This window comes from Perognathus longimembris, chromosome 24 (assembly GCF_023159225.1).
Source record: "Perognathus longimembris pacificus isolate PPM17 chromosome 24, ASM2315922v1, whole genome shotgun sequence".
Lineage (NCBI taxonomy): Eukaryota > Metazoa > Chordata > Mammalia > Rodentia > Heteromyidae > Perognathus > Perognathus longimembris.
The window spans coordinates 1,757,941-1,770,615 of NC_063184.1; the positions used below are offsets into that span (position 1 = coordinate 1,757,941).

Below are 12,675 nucleotides of genomic sequence, written 5' to 3' on the forward strand. Positions count from 1 at the left end.
ATTTGGTTATATTCTAAAGAAGAATTTTAAGTTTTCTATCATTTTTCTAGTCTTCCATTAATTTGGGCCAAGGACTGGTCCCTGGAGTCATTCAGCGTTACTGAGGAAAATGGTGACCCCCCCCCCCCCCCCCGCTTTCTCCTTTCCTCCTCTCCATCTTGCTTTCTTTTCTCCTTTTTTCCCCTCTCCCCTCTGTTCCCCTCTGTTCTGCTCTGTTCCCCTCCCCTCTCCTCCCCTTCCTCTCCTCTTCTTTCTGTGTGTGTGCTGGTGGTATTGGGGCTTGAATTCAGGGCCTGGTGCTGTTCTTTAGTTTTTTCACTTAAGGCTGGAGTTCGTCACTTGAGCTGTACCTCCACTTACGGCTTTTTCCTGGATAATTGGAAATAAGAGTCTTAATGGATTTTCTGCCCAGGATGTCTTCAAATCTTGATCCTCAGATCTCAGTCTCCTGAGCATTTAGGATAATAGGTGTGAATCACTGGTACCTAGCTAGCATTTATTATACTGAGGAAATGCAAAATGAGAAATTTGTAAAACTGCTACGGTTATTATAAAGGAATTGGAAAGAGATTAATTATTGAATAAATTGAATGCAACCATTATTTTAAGTTTTATCTGTTATTAGTTGCACTGATTGCTATTGTGTTTTTCTCTTCTTATAATAGGTTCCTTCTCTTTCTCTGTTCTTTCTGGAAAAGTCATGGTTCGTGAAATCTATTACATTACAGAGGACATGTCTATCAGGTAACAACATAAAACAAAATGACACAAACATGAAATGCTGTAAAATAGTATAAAAGCACTCAATTACTGGTACTTTCTTCATAAATGTTAAATAAATATCATACTTGGTGAATTAATATATATGAAGATACCTTTATTACTGGATTGATTTAACTAAATTACAGACTGGAAAAAAGGTTCTCAAATAGTAATTTATAGAAATAAATACCTCAGTTCATTTCTAGATGTACTATTAAGTTACCTGACCATTTTAGTTGTAGAATTATTGGTGGGCATTTGTTATATTAACAAAGACCTGAAATGTTAATGGTTCTCATCTACTATTTTGAGATAAGTTTATATAGAAGTATTTAATTTGTTAGCAATTATAATTTTAGACAGAAACACAAATCTGAACATGTTAGTCATTCCTTCTCATTGAAGAAAAGCTTATTCTGTTTTTGTAGTTTTCTTAAAACTTGTGATTTAGAGAAAATTTTGTATTAATTAAGAGATGCAAGTGGTAGAATTTGGGAATGCTTGTACCACACTTAAAATTTTAGGATACAAATCTTGTGGTCTTCTAAAATTATTAACAAGTCAGAAGTGAAAAATAAAAGTTATGAATGTGCCCTTTATTAGATCATTTAATAGAAATGCACTTTTTCCTTATTACCTTAATATTTACCCTTTAAAATTCAACTTTTTATGTAACTTTTATATTTTAAAAATGTTACTTAAAGTGGATAAAATTTCTGTAAGTACTTCATTTTTCTGTTGTGTTATCCATTGCTTTTTACCTAAGTAGAAGGACCCAATATTTCAAAACATGTTGTACATTACAGTGATAATACAGCTTTTATCAAATTTAAAGAATTCTTTATTACTTGGAGCTGTCCAAATCCCTTTTTTTTTCAACTAGAAGATTATGAAACATTGTTTTATAACTGTTCTGAAAAAGTTGTGTATTGTCAAATGCCAGTGTCTTTTTGAGAAGTTTCTCTTATTCATTACCAATTGCTCACCTTTTATAATAACTAAGCAATCACTTAAGTAAATTATGACTTAAGTTCTCATTTTTATAATCTTGCTTAGAATTCAGGATGGATTTATCATTTTTCGGTGGTGGAAGATGTACAACCCAAAGCAGAAGCAACATGGTAAATACTCATTTCTCACTCATGTAATCTGATTTTTCACACACAGGTAGTGAAATGTTTCACATCTTTCTGTTGTTTTTGTTGTTGGCTTGTCTTGAATAACTACGTAGCCTCAATAACTCCGTAGCCTCAAACTCATCGTCCTGCCTCAGCCTCCTGAGTGCTAGGAGTCCTGCAATACCATGCTCAGCAATGAAGTAGTTTGGGTCATGTTTTGGTAGTACCAGAGATTGACTTGTGTCTCATTCTTGCATATTCAAGAGCCTTGCCACTTGAGCCATATATCTCAGCTCACATCTTTTAATAGGTAACCTTTTAAACTTTTGTAGTTTACAAAAATGTTTCTTTTAAAACAAATTTAGGTTGAAAAATCCTTTGGTAGTTTTCCTGTTGCCTGATTAACTTGAGATACTTGAACATATTACTCATACAGAGTTATCTTCAATATAATCTTTATGCCTTTCTTCTTGTCGGATCTGTGGGCCTGACTATGTTGTGACTCAAATGTCCTCCCTCATACTCTGATCTTCCTAAAACATTCATATTCTTCAGCTTATATGACTTTATTCATACTTGCTGTTGTTGCCGTGTTGTACAGGCCAGTTTTCAACTTGTGTTCAAGTGATTCTACTACTTCAGCTTCCCAAGTAGCTGGGACTATAGGTGCATGTCATTACATCTGGCCTAGGTTTGTGTTGATCATCAGAGCCTTACTTTTTGTCATCTCAATTTTCCCCTCAAAATGTTTTTTTTTTGTTCTTGTTGTTTTTATGCCAGGCTTGGGGCTTGAACTTGGGGCCTTAGCACTGTCCCAGGCTTCTTTTTGCTCAAGGCTAGCACTCTTACCATGGCACCACTTCCGGCTTTTTCTACATATGTGGTGCTGAGGAATCAAACCCAGGACTTCATATATATGAGGCAACCACTTTTACCCCTAGGCTGTATTCCCAGCCCTCCCTTCAAATTTTTTATGATTATATAAGTGCTCTCGACTCTGTTACCACCTTTTTGATTCTATACTAACTCTACCACTGTCTTTGAGGGTAGACCTTGCCTTTACTTTCTAGAACTTACTTTTTCAAACGTTCATCATGGGAATCTTCACATTCTTCTAAATTCTTGAGTATGCCAAAAAGCTTTTATTCTTTGACTTCTATCTGTTCATATATAGAAATTAAGCCTGATAATTGTAAAAATAATTTACTTTCATTAATACCAGTAAGCCATTATATGTTTAAAACATGACATTAAAAATAGCTTCCAAAGCAAAAAAAAAAAAGAGTGACATTGGTTGTTTTTTTTTTCATTTATCTTAAATATGTGGCTTAGTAGAAGATAACTGGAGTCTCACTTTGCTTCTGTATTCAGTTTGTTGAGGTATCTACCATAAATACTGTAGCCTTTTGAAAACATTGCCTGTTCCTGGGAGAATGATTGCAAGAGTCAAAATGTCTCAGTAATCCTCTTATTAGGTTTTGATTTTTCAGGCCTCTGTAAAGGATCTTGGGACTCTTCTAAAGCCCTAGACCATATTTTGAAAACTGCTGTTCAAGAAGGTTGTAGGTGGGGCCTGGGCATATAAGGTCAGGAGAGGCTTTTTCCACCTTGGTTTTTATTTCAGCTATTTGGATCATTTGTGATTTTAATAACCCATTGAGATTCTGAAACGATGCTTAGGCACTATTTGCCTTTGGAACTTTCCAATTAAATGTTGGGTTTTTAAATTTGTTTTCATTTTTTGATAGGCTTATTTAGATATCTATCATTTATAACTTTTTTCCTATAAGAAAATAAGTTGAAAGTTCTAAAAGTTGCTCAGCTTATCACAGGTTTGAGCCAGCCTAAACTACTTTAAATTTCAGTATTATCTTACTGTTAGCCTTCTTTCTTTTTGCTTTTATTCCTTTGCTTCTATATGGATGTGCTCTATGTACAGTGCACTCTTTTCTTTATTGAGGCTGGGATGAATGAGTTAGTATTTGGCATGTGTAGAACTAATGAAATGAAATGAGAATAATGGCAGGCTTCATATCTGGAAAGACAACAGATTGAGTTGTTCACTAGGTAACTGAATAGAACACAAATTTCATTATATGATAAAGAATTGTGAGAGTATTTGAATGGCTTCGTGAGGTTTCCCATCTGTGATTTAGAATGGCTATGATGTTAATAACTTTTGGAATATCAATTACTATGCCAATATTTTAACCTTTTTTCTTTGTAGTTATTACTAGCATTCTTTTTTTTTAATTGTTGTTTTAGGGTGATACACAGTGGCGTTACCTTTACACTTATGGGGTGTCATGTACATTTCTTTCCTTTTGCTTAGTATCAGCTGTGCCCTCCTTTCTCATTCCATCCTTCCTGCCACTGCCCTGGAGTTGCTTAGTTCACTTTCATCTATGTCTGTTGGGACCCCTTTCACCCTCGCGCGTATCCGGCATCCCGCCCCGTCCCACCGGGCGGAAAGCTGGAGTGCAGCCCAATGTGCAAACCTTGGCAGTACATAGTCGCCCCTCCTCCCCTCGCACACTTAAAGAAAGACATGGGAGTCACGTGAGTTGTCTCGGGGTAAGCTTCTGGAACTTCTGTTTAATAAAGGGAAGGGCAAATACATTTATAGCAGTAATGACGGTGGGAAGGGGAGGGATCTGGAGTCACTAGCTCAGATTAACCTGTCGCTAATCTGAGCTGTCCATCACAGTGATGTCACGGAGCTTCCTCTAGAGGCGGAGATCTCAGCCCACAGAACTGCCCTCTTGGGCTCAGCTCGGGCGCCATTATGATATCCACATGTGGCCAAGGTGGAAGGCGGGGCTGGTTTGCTACCTCTTCCAGTTCTGGACCCGGAAGGGGCTAACAGCCAAGCAGCCCCAGGGCAGGAGAAGAGGCAGGCCTCTCGGGACTGCCCCTTAAAGGTATAGCCAGAGCCCAACATATGTACAGTGCAGCTGATGGGCCCCTCTGCTGTACTTTTTCACCCGCTTTCCACTGATTGTGTGCCCTCCTCCTACCTCCCCTCAGATTTGCATGCGTATATACCATATATGAGGTTAAAAAAATAAGAGTCATCTAAAAATGACAGGACAAATTAAGAAGAGGTCCTTTGTTTCCTTTTCTTTGGGGTTCTTTTCAATCTGTATATTATTTTATGTACATATGAAGAGGTGCTTGGGTCTTACTATTTGGTGCTTTTCTCTTTTGGTCTCACTGCGTATGGGTAGTTTGAATCCTGTTTACTTTGTCATTTCTAGTTGCATTTTAAATCTAACATCTGCATATCAGGGAGACCATGCACCGTTTGTCTCTGATCTTGGCTTACTTCACTCAACATGATTTGTTAGAGTTCCATCCATTCTCTGTGAATGCCATTATTTTATCCTTTCTAATGGCTGTGTAAAATTCCATTGTATATAGGTACTACATTTTTTGGATCCACTTATCTGTACTACTAGCATTCTTGCCTGAAAAAAATATAATGTCATCAATATGTATTGGGAATTCATTATTTGAGAATCTTTTAGTTTTTTTTTTTTTTGGCCAGTCCTGGGCCTTGGACTCAGGGCCTGAGCACTGTCCCTGGCTTCTTCCCGCTCAAGGCTAGCACTCTGCCACTTGAGCCACAGCGCCGCTTCTGGCCGTTTTCTGTATATGTGGTGCTGGGGAATCGAACCTAGGGCCTCAAGTATCCGAGGCAGGCACTCTTGCCACTAGGCTATATCCCCAGCCCATATCTTTTAGTTTTTGTTGCTATGAATAAATCCTAAATTTGGTGTTATTTTCTGGTACTATTATTCTTGTTAATTTTGTTAAAGGAATATGTATTTTTACAAATCCTTTATGGCTTATAAATCTTTATAAACTGTTAAGATGTCACTTAAGTACAGATAACTTACTTGTTTATACTGCATAGATGGATAAAACTCCTTAATGGGCAGTCCCTTTGAGGTTTCACACATTCATTTTACTTGGAGCACATGCGATATTTTTGCCACTGATTTAGTTTGTAAAGTCTGTCCAGTCTGTTGTTTAGGGATAAATTTATGTCAGGAGCACATTTTACTCGTGTATGTCATGCTTCGATCAATCTTGCAGTCTCTTTTTGGCCTCTTAGTCTTTTATTTTTTATGTTTAGGTATCCTAAGTGTTGTTCTTAATAAGATGACAGTGGAAATGAAACACAAATCCTCTATATATAGTTGGTTTTAAAGTAAATTATCATTTTGTATTAAAGTTTCCATTCCATATTATTTTTAGTGTTTAAGGGCATTTATATAAGTAGATAAAACTGTAGGGCATTGCTTGGAAAGTAGAAAAGGAGGTCATTACTTTGACCAAATACTCCCTACCCTATGCTATTCAGAGATTCACAGAACAGTTGGAAGCACTTAATCTCAACACTGCCTCCACCCCTCTCCCCCCAAAATGTGGAAATAAAGTTTCAAAACCTTCCATTTTTGCAGATAAAGAAATAGAAATTCATGTGGTTTTTAATGTGTGTAGCAATAATAAAAACAGATTTGTTTCTAATGTAATAATCCTTATATTATGAAACAAACATGTCAAATGATGCTCAAGAAGTTTGGGAATTCTTATTAAACTCTGATTATAACATATGGAATGTATGCGCACATGTGCAGTATGCAGAAGCAACCAAAAGCTCAAAGCCAAGCCTAACAGGATTTAATTTGGAGAGAGGAGGCAGGCAGAGGGAGAGGAGAGGAGAATAGAAAGAAGAAAGTAGAGAGATAAGAAAAAAGAAAGAAGAAACAAAGAAATGACAGCAAAGAACCAGGCAAGAGGAGGACAGTATGTGATATTGTATTCATATACATGAGGACTACATTTTTTTTTCTTGACTGGGTATTGAACCCAGAGTCCCCTGCTTGCTAGGCAAAAGCACTCTCCCATTGAGCCATACTTCTACCCTTGAATTTACTTTTCCTGAATTCTACTTCTACAATCTTAAATCATGTATAATTTTTGTTTGGTTTTGTTTTGTTTTTTGCCAGTTCTGGGGCTTGAACTCAGGGCCTAGCAACTGTCCCTGGCTTCTTTTTGCTCAAGGCTAGCATTCTACCACTTGAACCACAGCACCACTTTTGGCTTTTTCTATATATGTGGTGCTGAGGAATCGAACCTAGGGCTTCATGTATATGAGACGAACACTTTACCACTAGGCCATATTCCCAGCCCCCATGTATAATTTTTGAAAGTAAATCATTTTGTCATTTTGTCATCAAATATCTCAGTTCCTTAGATTTTTTTTTTAAACCAATACATGAAATTAAATAGTTTTCCACCACAAATCCTTCATGTGAGGTAGTTTTTGATGAAATAAAAATGATCTTTATCTCTGAGTAAGGCATGAGGAAAATACTGAGAACCAGCCCCCAAATTTCTGACGTTAATATGAGCCACTGGTGTAGTGACCACAGGGTCATGGTTTGAGGTTGTTTAAGAATTCTGCCCGGATGTCAGCAGGCAGAATGGTAGATGGTTTGTGAGATTCTCTCATTCCTTAAGCATCATGCATGGTAATGTTGGTGAGTAGGGTATACCAGATGTTGGTTAAAGGCCAATTAGGTATCTGTCAAAATCTTATTTTGTTTTTGGGATGGTGGATTTTAATGTATTACTTTGGAAAATAATTAAATAGGACATGTGATGGTATCTCAGTGTTGAGATGCATATGGGATCTGGATAAGCAGTCACTTAACTTTCCTACCTGAAAGGAATTTGTTCACTATGAAGCATGGCCCTTTTTGTTACTGTATTGTTTATGCCTAACATTATAGGGCTTTTAAAAGTTTATTGCATTTAAATCTTATTTGTTAAATAAATAAAAAAATCCTGAACCAATTTCTAAAGCTTAGCAGGCTGTTTTGTGTTGAGTATTTTTGGCAGCATTTCTGTGCCTTGTCTTTTCTTTCCTTTTAGTGTTGGTCCTGGAGCTTGAACTCAGAGCCTGGGATCTTTTTCCTTGCGCTTCTTTTACTTACACCTAGTGCTCTACCACTTCCGGCTTTCTTGGGTAGTTCATGGGAAATAGGAGTCTCATGGGCTTGGCTCCCTTGGCTGGCTTTGAAGCACGGTCCTCAGACCTCAGCTTCCCAATTACAGTATAGGTGTGAGCCACTGGCATCTGGCTTTAATTTTTTTTTTAATAATGAAGTAATCATGTTTAACAGCATATTGTAACTATATGCTTACATAATATACTGCCACTTTCAGTGTGGTGTGTTTGTTTGTGTGTGTATATACCAATATGAAGACTTAAACTCAGGCTTAGCTTTTTTGCCAGGCACTTGCTATACCACTTGAGCCATACACCAGTCCTTTTTGCTTTAGTTGTTTGTTTGTTTTTAATAAGGTCTTTTGTTTTTGCCCAGATTACTCTGGGCAACAATCCTATTTATGCTTCTTGCATAGCTGGGGTGACAGGTGCATGCGGGTAGACACACACACACACAACTTATTAGTTGGAATGGGTCTCTATTAACTTTTTTTGCCTATACCAATCTTGAACCATGATTTTCCCGATTGTGGTTCAGATAGTTAGGATTACAGGTATGATCCCTCATGCCCAGCCTACAAGGTACTCTTCAAAGCAGTTCTCAACACTACTCAAAATGGTTTAGTACATTTTTCTTTCGTATTTAAATTCTATAAGCCTATTTATTATTTTCGTATTTTTAATGGTTCAAAGAGTATTTGATGAGCATACTAGGGACTGTTTTAGGCACAAGGGATACAATAGTGAACTTAACAGGAAAACTATTTTCTCTGTTGAACTTTATGTTCAAGTAGAAGAAATGATCATGAAGAAAAAACCAATGCTTTAAAAACTGGGAAAACAGTGAGAAATATGGAAGGGATCTTTAATGCTTTAATAAGAGATGTCTTAAATGAGTTTTGAAGTAAATTTGAGTCAAGTTGTTTATAACCTCGAAGAACTATGCAATAATTTCTACTTGTATAGGTCTATTTGTCAATTAAAAATATTCTTGCATTTATTATGCTACACATGTTGGGGTTTCAAATGTTCTAAGATTGCCTTGTTTTATTTAGGATTATGACACCTAGGAAGATGCTCTGCTGTTCTTTCATACAAGCAAGCTTTTCTATGTATTATACTTTTTTCTTGGTGCCAGGAATTTAGTAGTGGATAAAATATAAAATGAAGTCCTGTCCATTATAGTCCTTACTTTGTTCAAGTTGGGAGGATTCAAATAATAAGGAAGTAATGAGAAAATACAGCATTAGGGTGAGTGGAATAGGGAGTGCTGGTTTTCAGGGGAGTTTATGCTAGGGAGTTAGGGAAATGTTTAATGGCAGAAGGAAGTGTGGAGCTAATAACAGAAAGAAGATGAGCTACTGTGGCTATTTGGGGGAGAACTCATATGGTTGTTCTGGTCCTGTTTCATTACCATTACCACAAAGCTAATTACTTGGGGAGGATCCTGTAGAATTTCAACATCATTTTAAAGACCTTAGTATTAGTGAGTGAAATGGGAAGACAATTGAAAGTTGAGGAACAGTGATCAGCAGTGATCAACTGATTTTAGGTTTTTAAATGCCTGACAGATGTGTTAAGTACAGGTATGAGGAGTACAGGGTTGAAGCAGGGAGATTAGTTAGGAGATTGTTAGAAGTTAATTGTGAATTGGGCCATGCTGGTGAGAAGTGGTTGAATTCTAGATACTTGTTGAAAGAAAAGCTGACAAGTTTGGCTGATAATCTCTGGGTCACAAAAGTATAAGAGCTGTGAGTTTTTAGACTGGAAAAATAGAAAAGGTAGGCTCGGTATCACTAAGCTGAGGAAAATTGTGAATTAGATTTGGGTGAGTAAACCAGATGTTTGGTTAGATATGCCAAGTTCCAGGAAGCTGTTGGCCATAGAATTGGAGATAATGAATACTGCTGAACGCCGGACCCCACCAGTCTAGGGGCCTTGGATTGCGGAGGAAAGGGTTAGACCCAGTCAGTGATAGAATTTTACTCAAAAATAGATACTAATAATTATTCATAGCTCACACATACTATAAAGCTATGTGTTTACTAGTCTTTTATCTTTAGGGATTTGACATGTAGTAAGAAAGAAGAATTAAATGTTCAATATAGTATAATTCAGGGATTTTTAAGCTTTAGTTAGGTGGCAAATCGTCAAAGAACGACTTAAGGGCTGGGGATATGGCCTAGTGGCAAGAGTGCTCACCTCGTATATATGAAGCCCTGGGTTCGATTCCCCAGCACCACATATACAGAAAATGGCCAGAAGTGGCGCTGTGGCTCAAGTGGCAGAATGCTAGCCTTGAGCAAAAAGAAGCCAGGGACAGTGCTCAGACCCTGAGACCAAGCCCCAGGACTGGCAAAAAAAAAACAAAAAAAAAACAACTTAAATACTAGGAAAATTACAGGGCCTAACAATTTTTTGAAGAGTTTAGGCTATCATTTTTTTCTTAGTTATTGTAGGACGTTATAAGAAAATAATCCAAGATTAGAGCACAAGTAACAGGATTACCATGTACAATTTTTTTTTTTTTTTTTTGGCCAGTCCTGGGGCTTGGACTCTGGGCCTGAGCACTGTCCCTGGCTTCTTTTTGCTCAAGGCTAGCACTCTGCCACTTGAGCCACAGCGCCACTTCTGGCCATTTTCTGTATATGTGGTGCTGGGGAATCGAACCCAGGGCCTCATGTCTATGAGGCAGGCATTCTTGCCACTAGGCCATATCCCCAGCCCCCCATGTACAAAATTTTGCTGATTGATTTTCCTCAGTTCAGTTATAAACAATGCCAGTGGCAATGTACTTTGAGTTTATTAGGTAAAATTTACATTTGGTTTTAGTATTTGACATTTCATGCATTTGTTTGCAGAAAGAACAAATAATTTGAAGTAATAGTGTTGTAAAAATTTGGTATTTTACTGAAGGCATTATACTTTTTGTTTAAATTATGCCTCCAGCTAGTAAGATCAATAATAACAATTCCTTACACTCATTAAATTAATTTCATTTTTATATCTTGTCATCTGTTTTTGTCAATTTCAATTAGATAGAAGTGAAAATAGATTTAAGATTAAAACATACTGAGGCTCAGAAAACATGTATGATTTTTATTTCAGAACAAAGGTATTGTTTATAGCACATTCCTTCTAATATATGTTGGTTGATACAAGAGCACAAGTGGAAATTTATACACTTAAACCTATGTGATGCTCCTGGGAAAAATAAAGTTGTACTGGAAATATTATTACGGTACATATGAAATCTAAGTGAATTTTGTGTTTATGCTTTGGTCTAATCCCTAAGAAATCTCACAAGATATATGTAGAAATATTCAAAAAATTTGAAAAAAATCCCTAATTCAAAATATTTCTAGTCCAAAGATTGCAGATAAGTCATACTCATCTTCTGTGTCTTTGATTAACATTCTTAAAAAGTTGACTAAGAGGTTTTTTGTTTTATTTATTTATTTATTTATTTTTGGTACTTGGTATCTTTAGATCCAAAGGCAGAAACAAGGTTATATATCACAGTTAATGACTTCGAATTTCATGTCTATAATCGTTCGGATCTTTATGGACGTCTTCAAGAGTTGTTTGGTTTGGAGCCAACAATCATTCCACCCAAGAAAGATGATGATAAGAGCCGAAATGGAAGAACAAGAACCCAGTCGAAAATTGAAAGGTTCAATATTAAACTTGAATTTTATTAATTTCCAATGTTTAAATATATCCTAGAATTTCATTGACAGTGGAACCTAAACAGAGCCTAGTCTTTTTTTTATATATCCAGTGCAGTTTTTAGTAATACTTATGTAATACATAAATGTAAATGTTTGATTTTGTTATATGTTTTAAAAAAAATCTTTGTGATCTTGTATAGTATATTGTTAATTTGTTCTGTTGCTTATTTTCTGGGAATATAGATTGAAGCCAGGGCTTTATATATGGTAGACAAGGCTTGTCACTGAGCCACACCCCCAAATCTGTAACTTGCTTTTTATACAGCTAATATGTCTTCAAAGTCTTCGAGTATCTGTGTATGTAGACTTAGATTACATTAAAAAGTATTCTATAGTAGGCCAGCAAACTTGGACCTACAGACCAAATCTAGCCCACTGATTGTTTTCCAAATAAAGTTTTATTGGGATATAGCTCTACCTGTTTGTTAATATATTAGCTCTGGCTGCATGTGTGTTTTTGTGGCTGAGCTGAATAGTTGAGACAGAGGCTATACAGGAAGGACCGCAAAGCCTAAAGTAGTTGCTGTCTAATCCATGACAGAAAATGTTTGCTGAGGTCTGGTGTAGAATAGATGAGGAAGAGTTGAAGTGTAGATTCAAGGCTAGTGGACAAGTAGCCCAGGGAGGTGAGGAGGAGGCTTTCACAGATTCATTCAGCTGCAGATCAAAAATAGCCAGAAAAAGCAAATTGTTCCTACCAAACAGTTAGACTTTTTTCTTGACATTCTCTAGATAATACAGTATAACAACTGTCATATGCACAGGTTTTATGCAGATAACATGACATTTTTCAGTGAGGAGCTTAAGCATCATAAATTTTGGATTCCTTGAAAGTCCTGGAACCAGTGCCCCACGAGACTGGTTTCTGTGGATGACCATATCAGAGATAACGTGAAGAACAGCTTTCTGATATAGTGATGAACTAATAAGAAAAGATTAAATAGTATAGAGTAGGTATAATAGTCTGAAAATAGTGTTTTTGGAGTAAATTGTAGAAAATTAGCCATCTATAACTCATTACATAACTTTTCCAGAAAATAGAAAC

At 36.5% G+C, this 12,675-nt stretch overlaps 1 protein-coding gene across 8 annotated transcripts in view; it reads left to right on the forward strand.

Moving 5' to 3' along the window:
- Kiaa1109 (KIAA1109 ortholog) overlaps positions 1-12,675 on the forward strand; it is a 166,270-nt gene that overhangs the window by 16,058 nt on the left and 137,537 nt on the right. For all 8 annotated transcript variants that reach the window (XM_048333714.1, XM_048333715.1, XM_048333718.1 and 5 more), the window contains exons 5-7: positions 666-744; positions 1,819-1,883; positions 11,389-11,572. In XM_048333714.1, the coding sequence (XP_048189671.1) occupies positions 666-744; positions 1,819-1,883; positions 11,389-11,572 (328 nt within the window). The remainder of the gene's footprint in view (positions 1-665; positions 745-1,818; positions 1,884-11,388; positions 11,573-12,675) is intronic.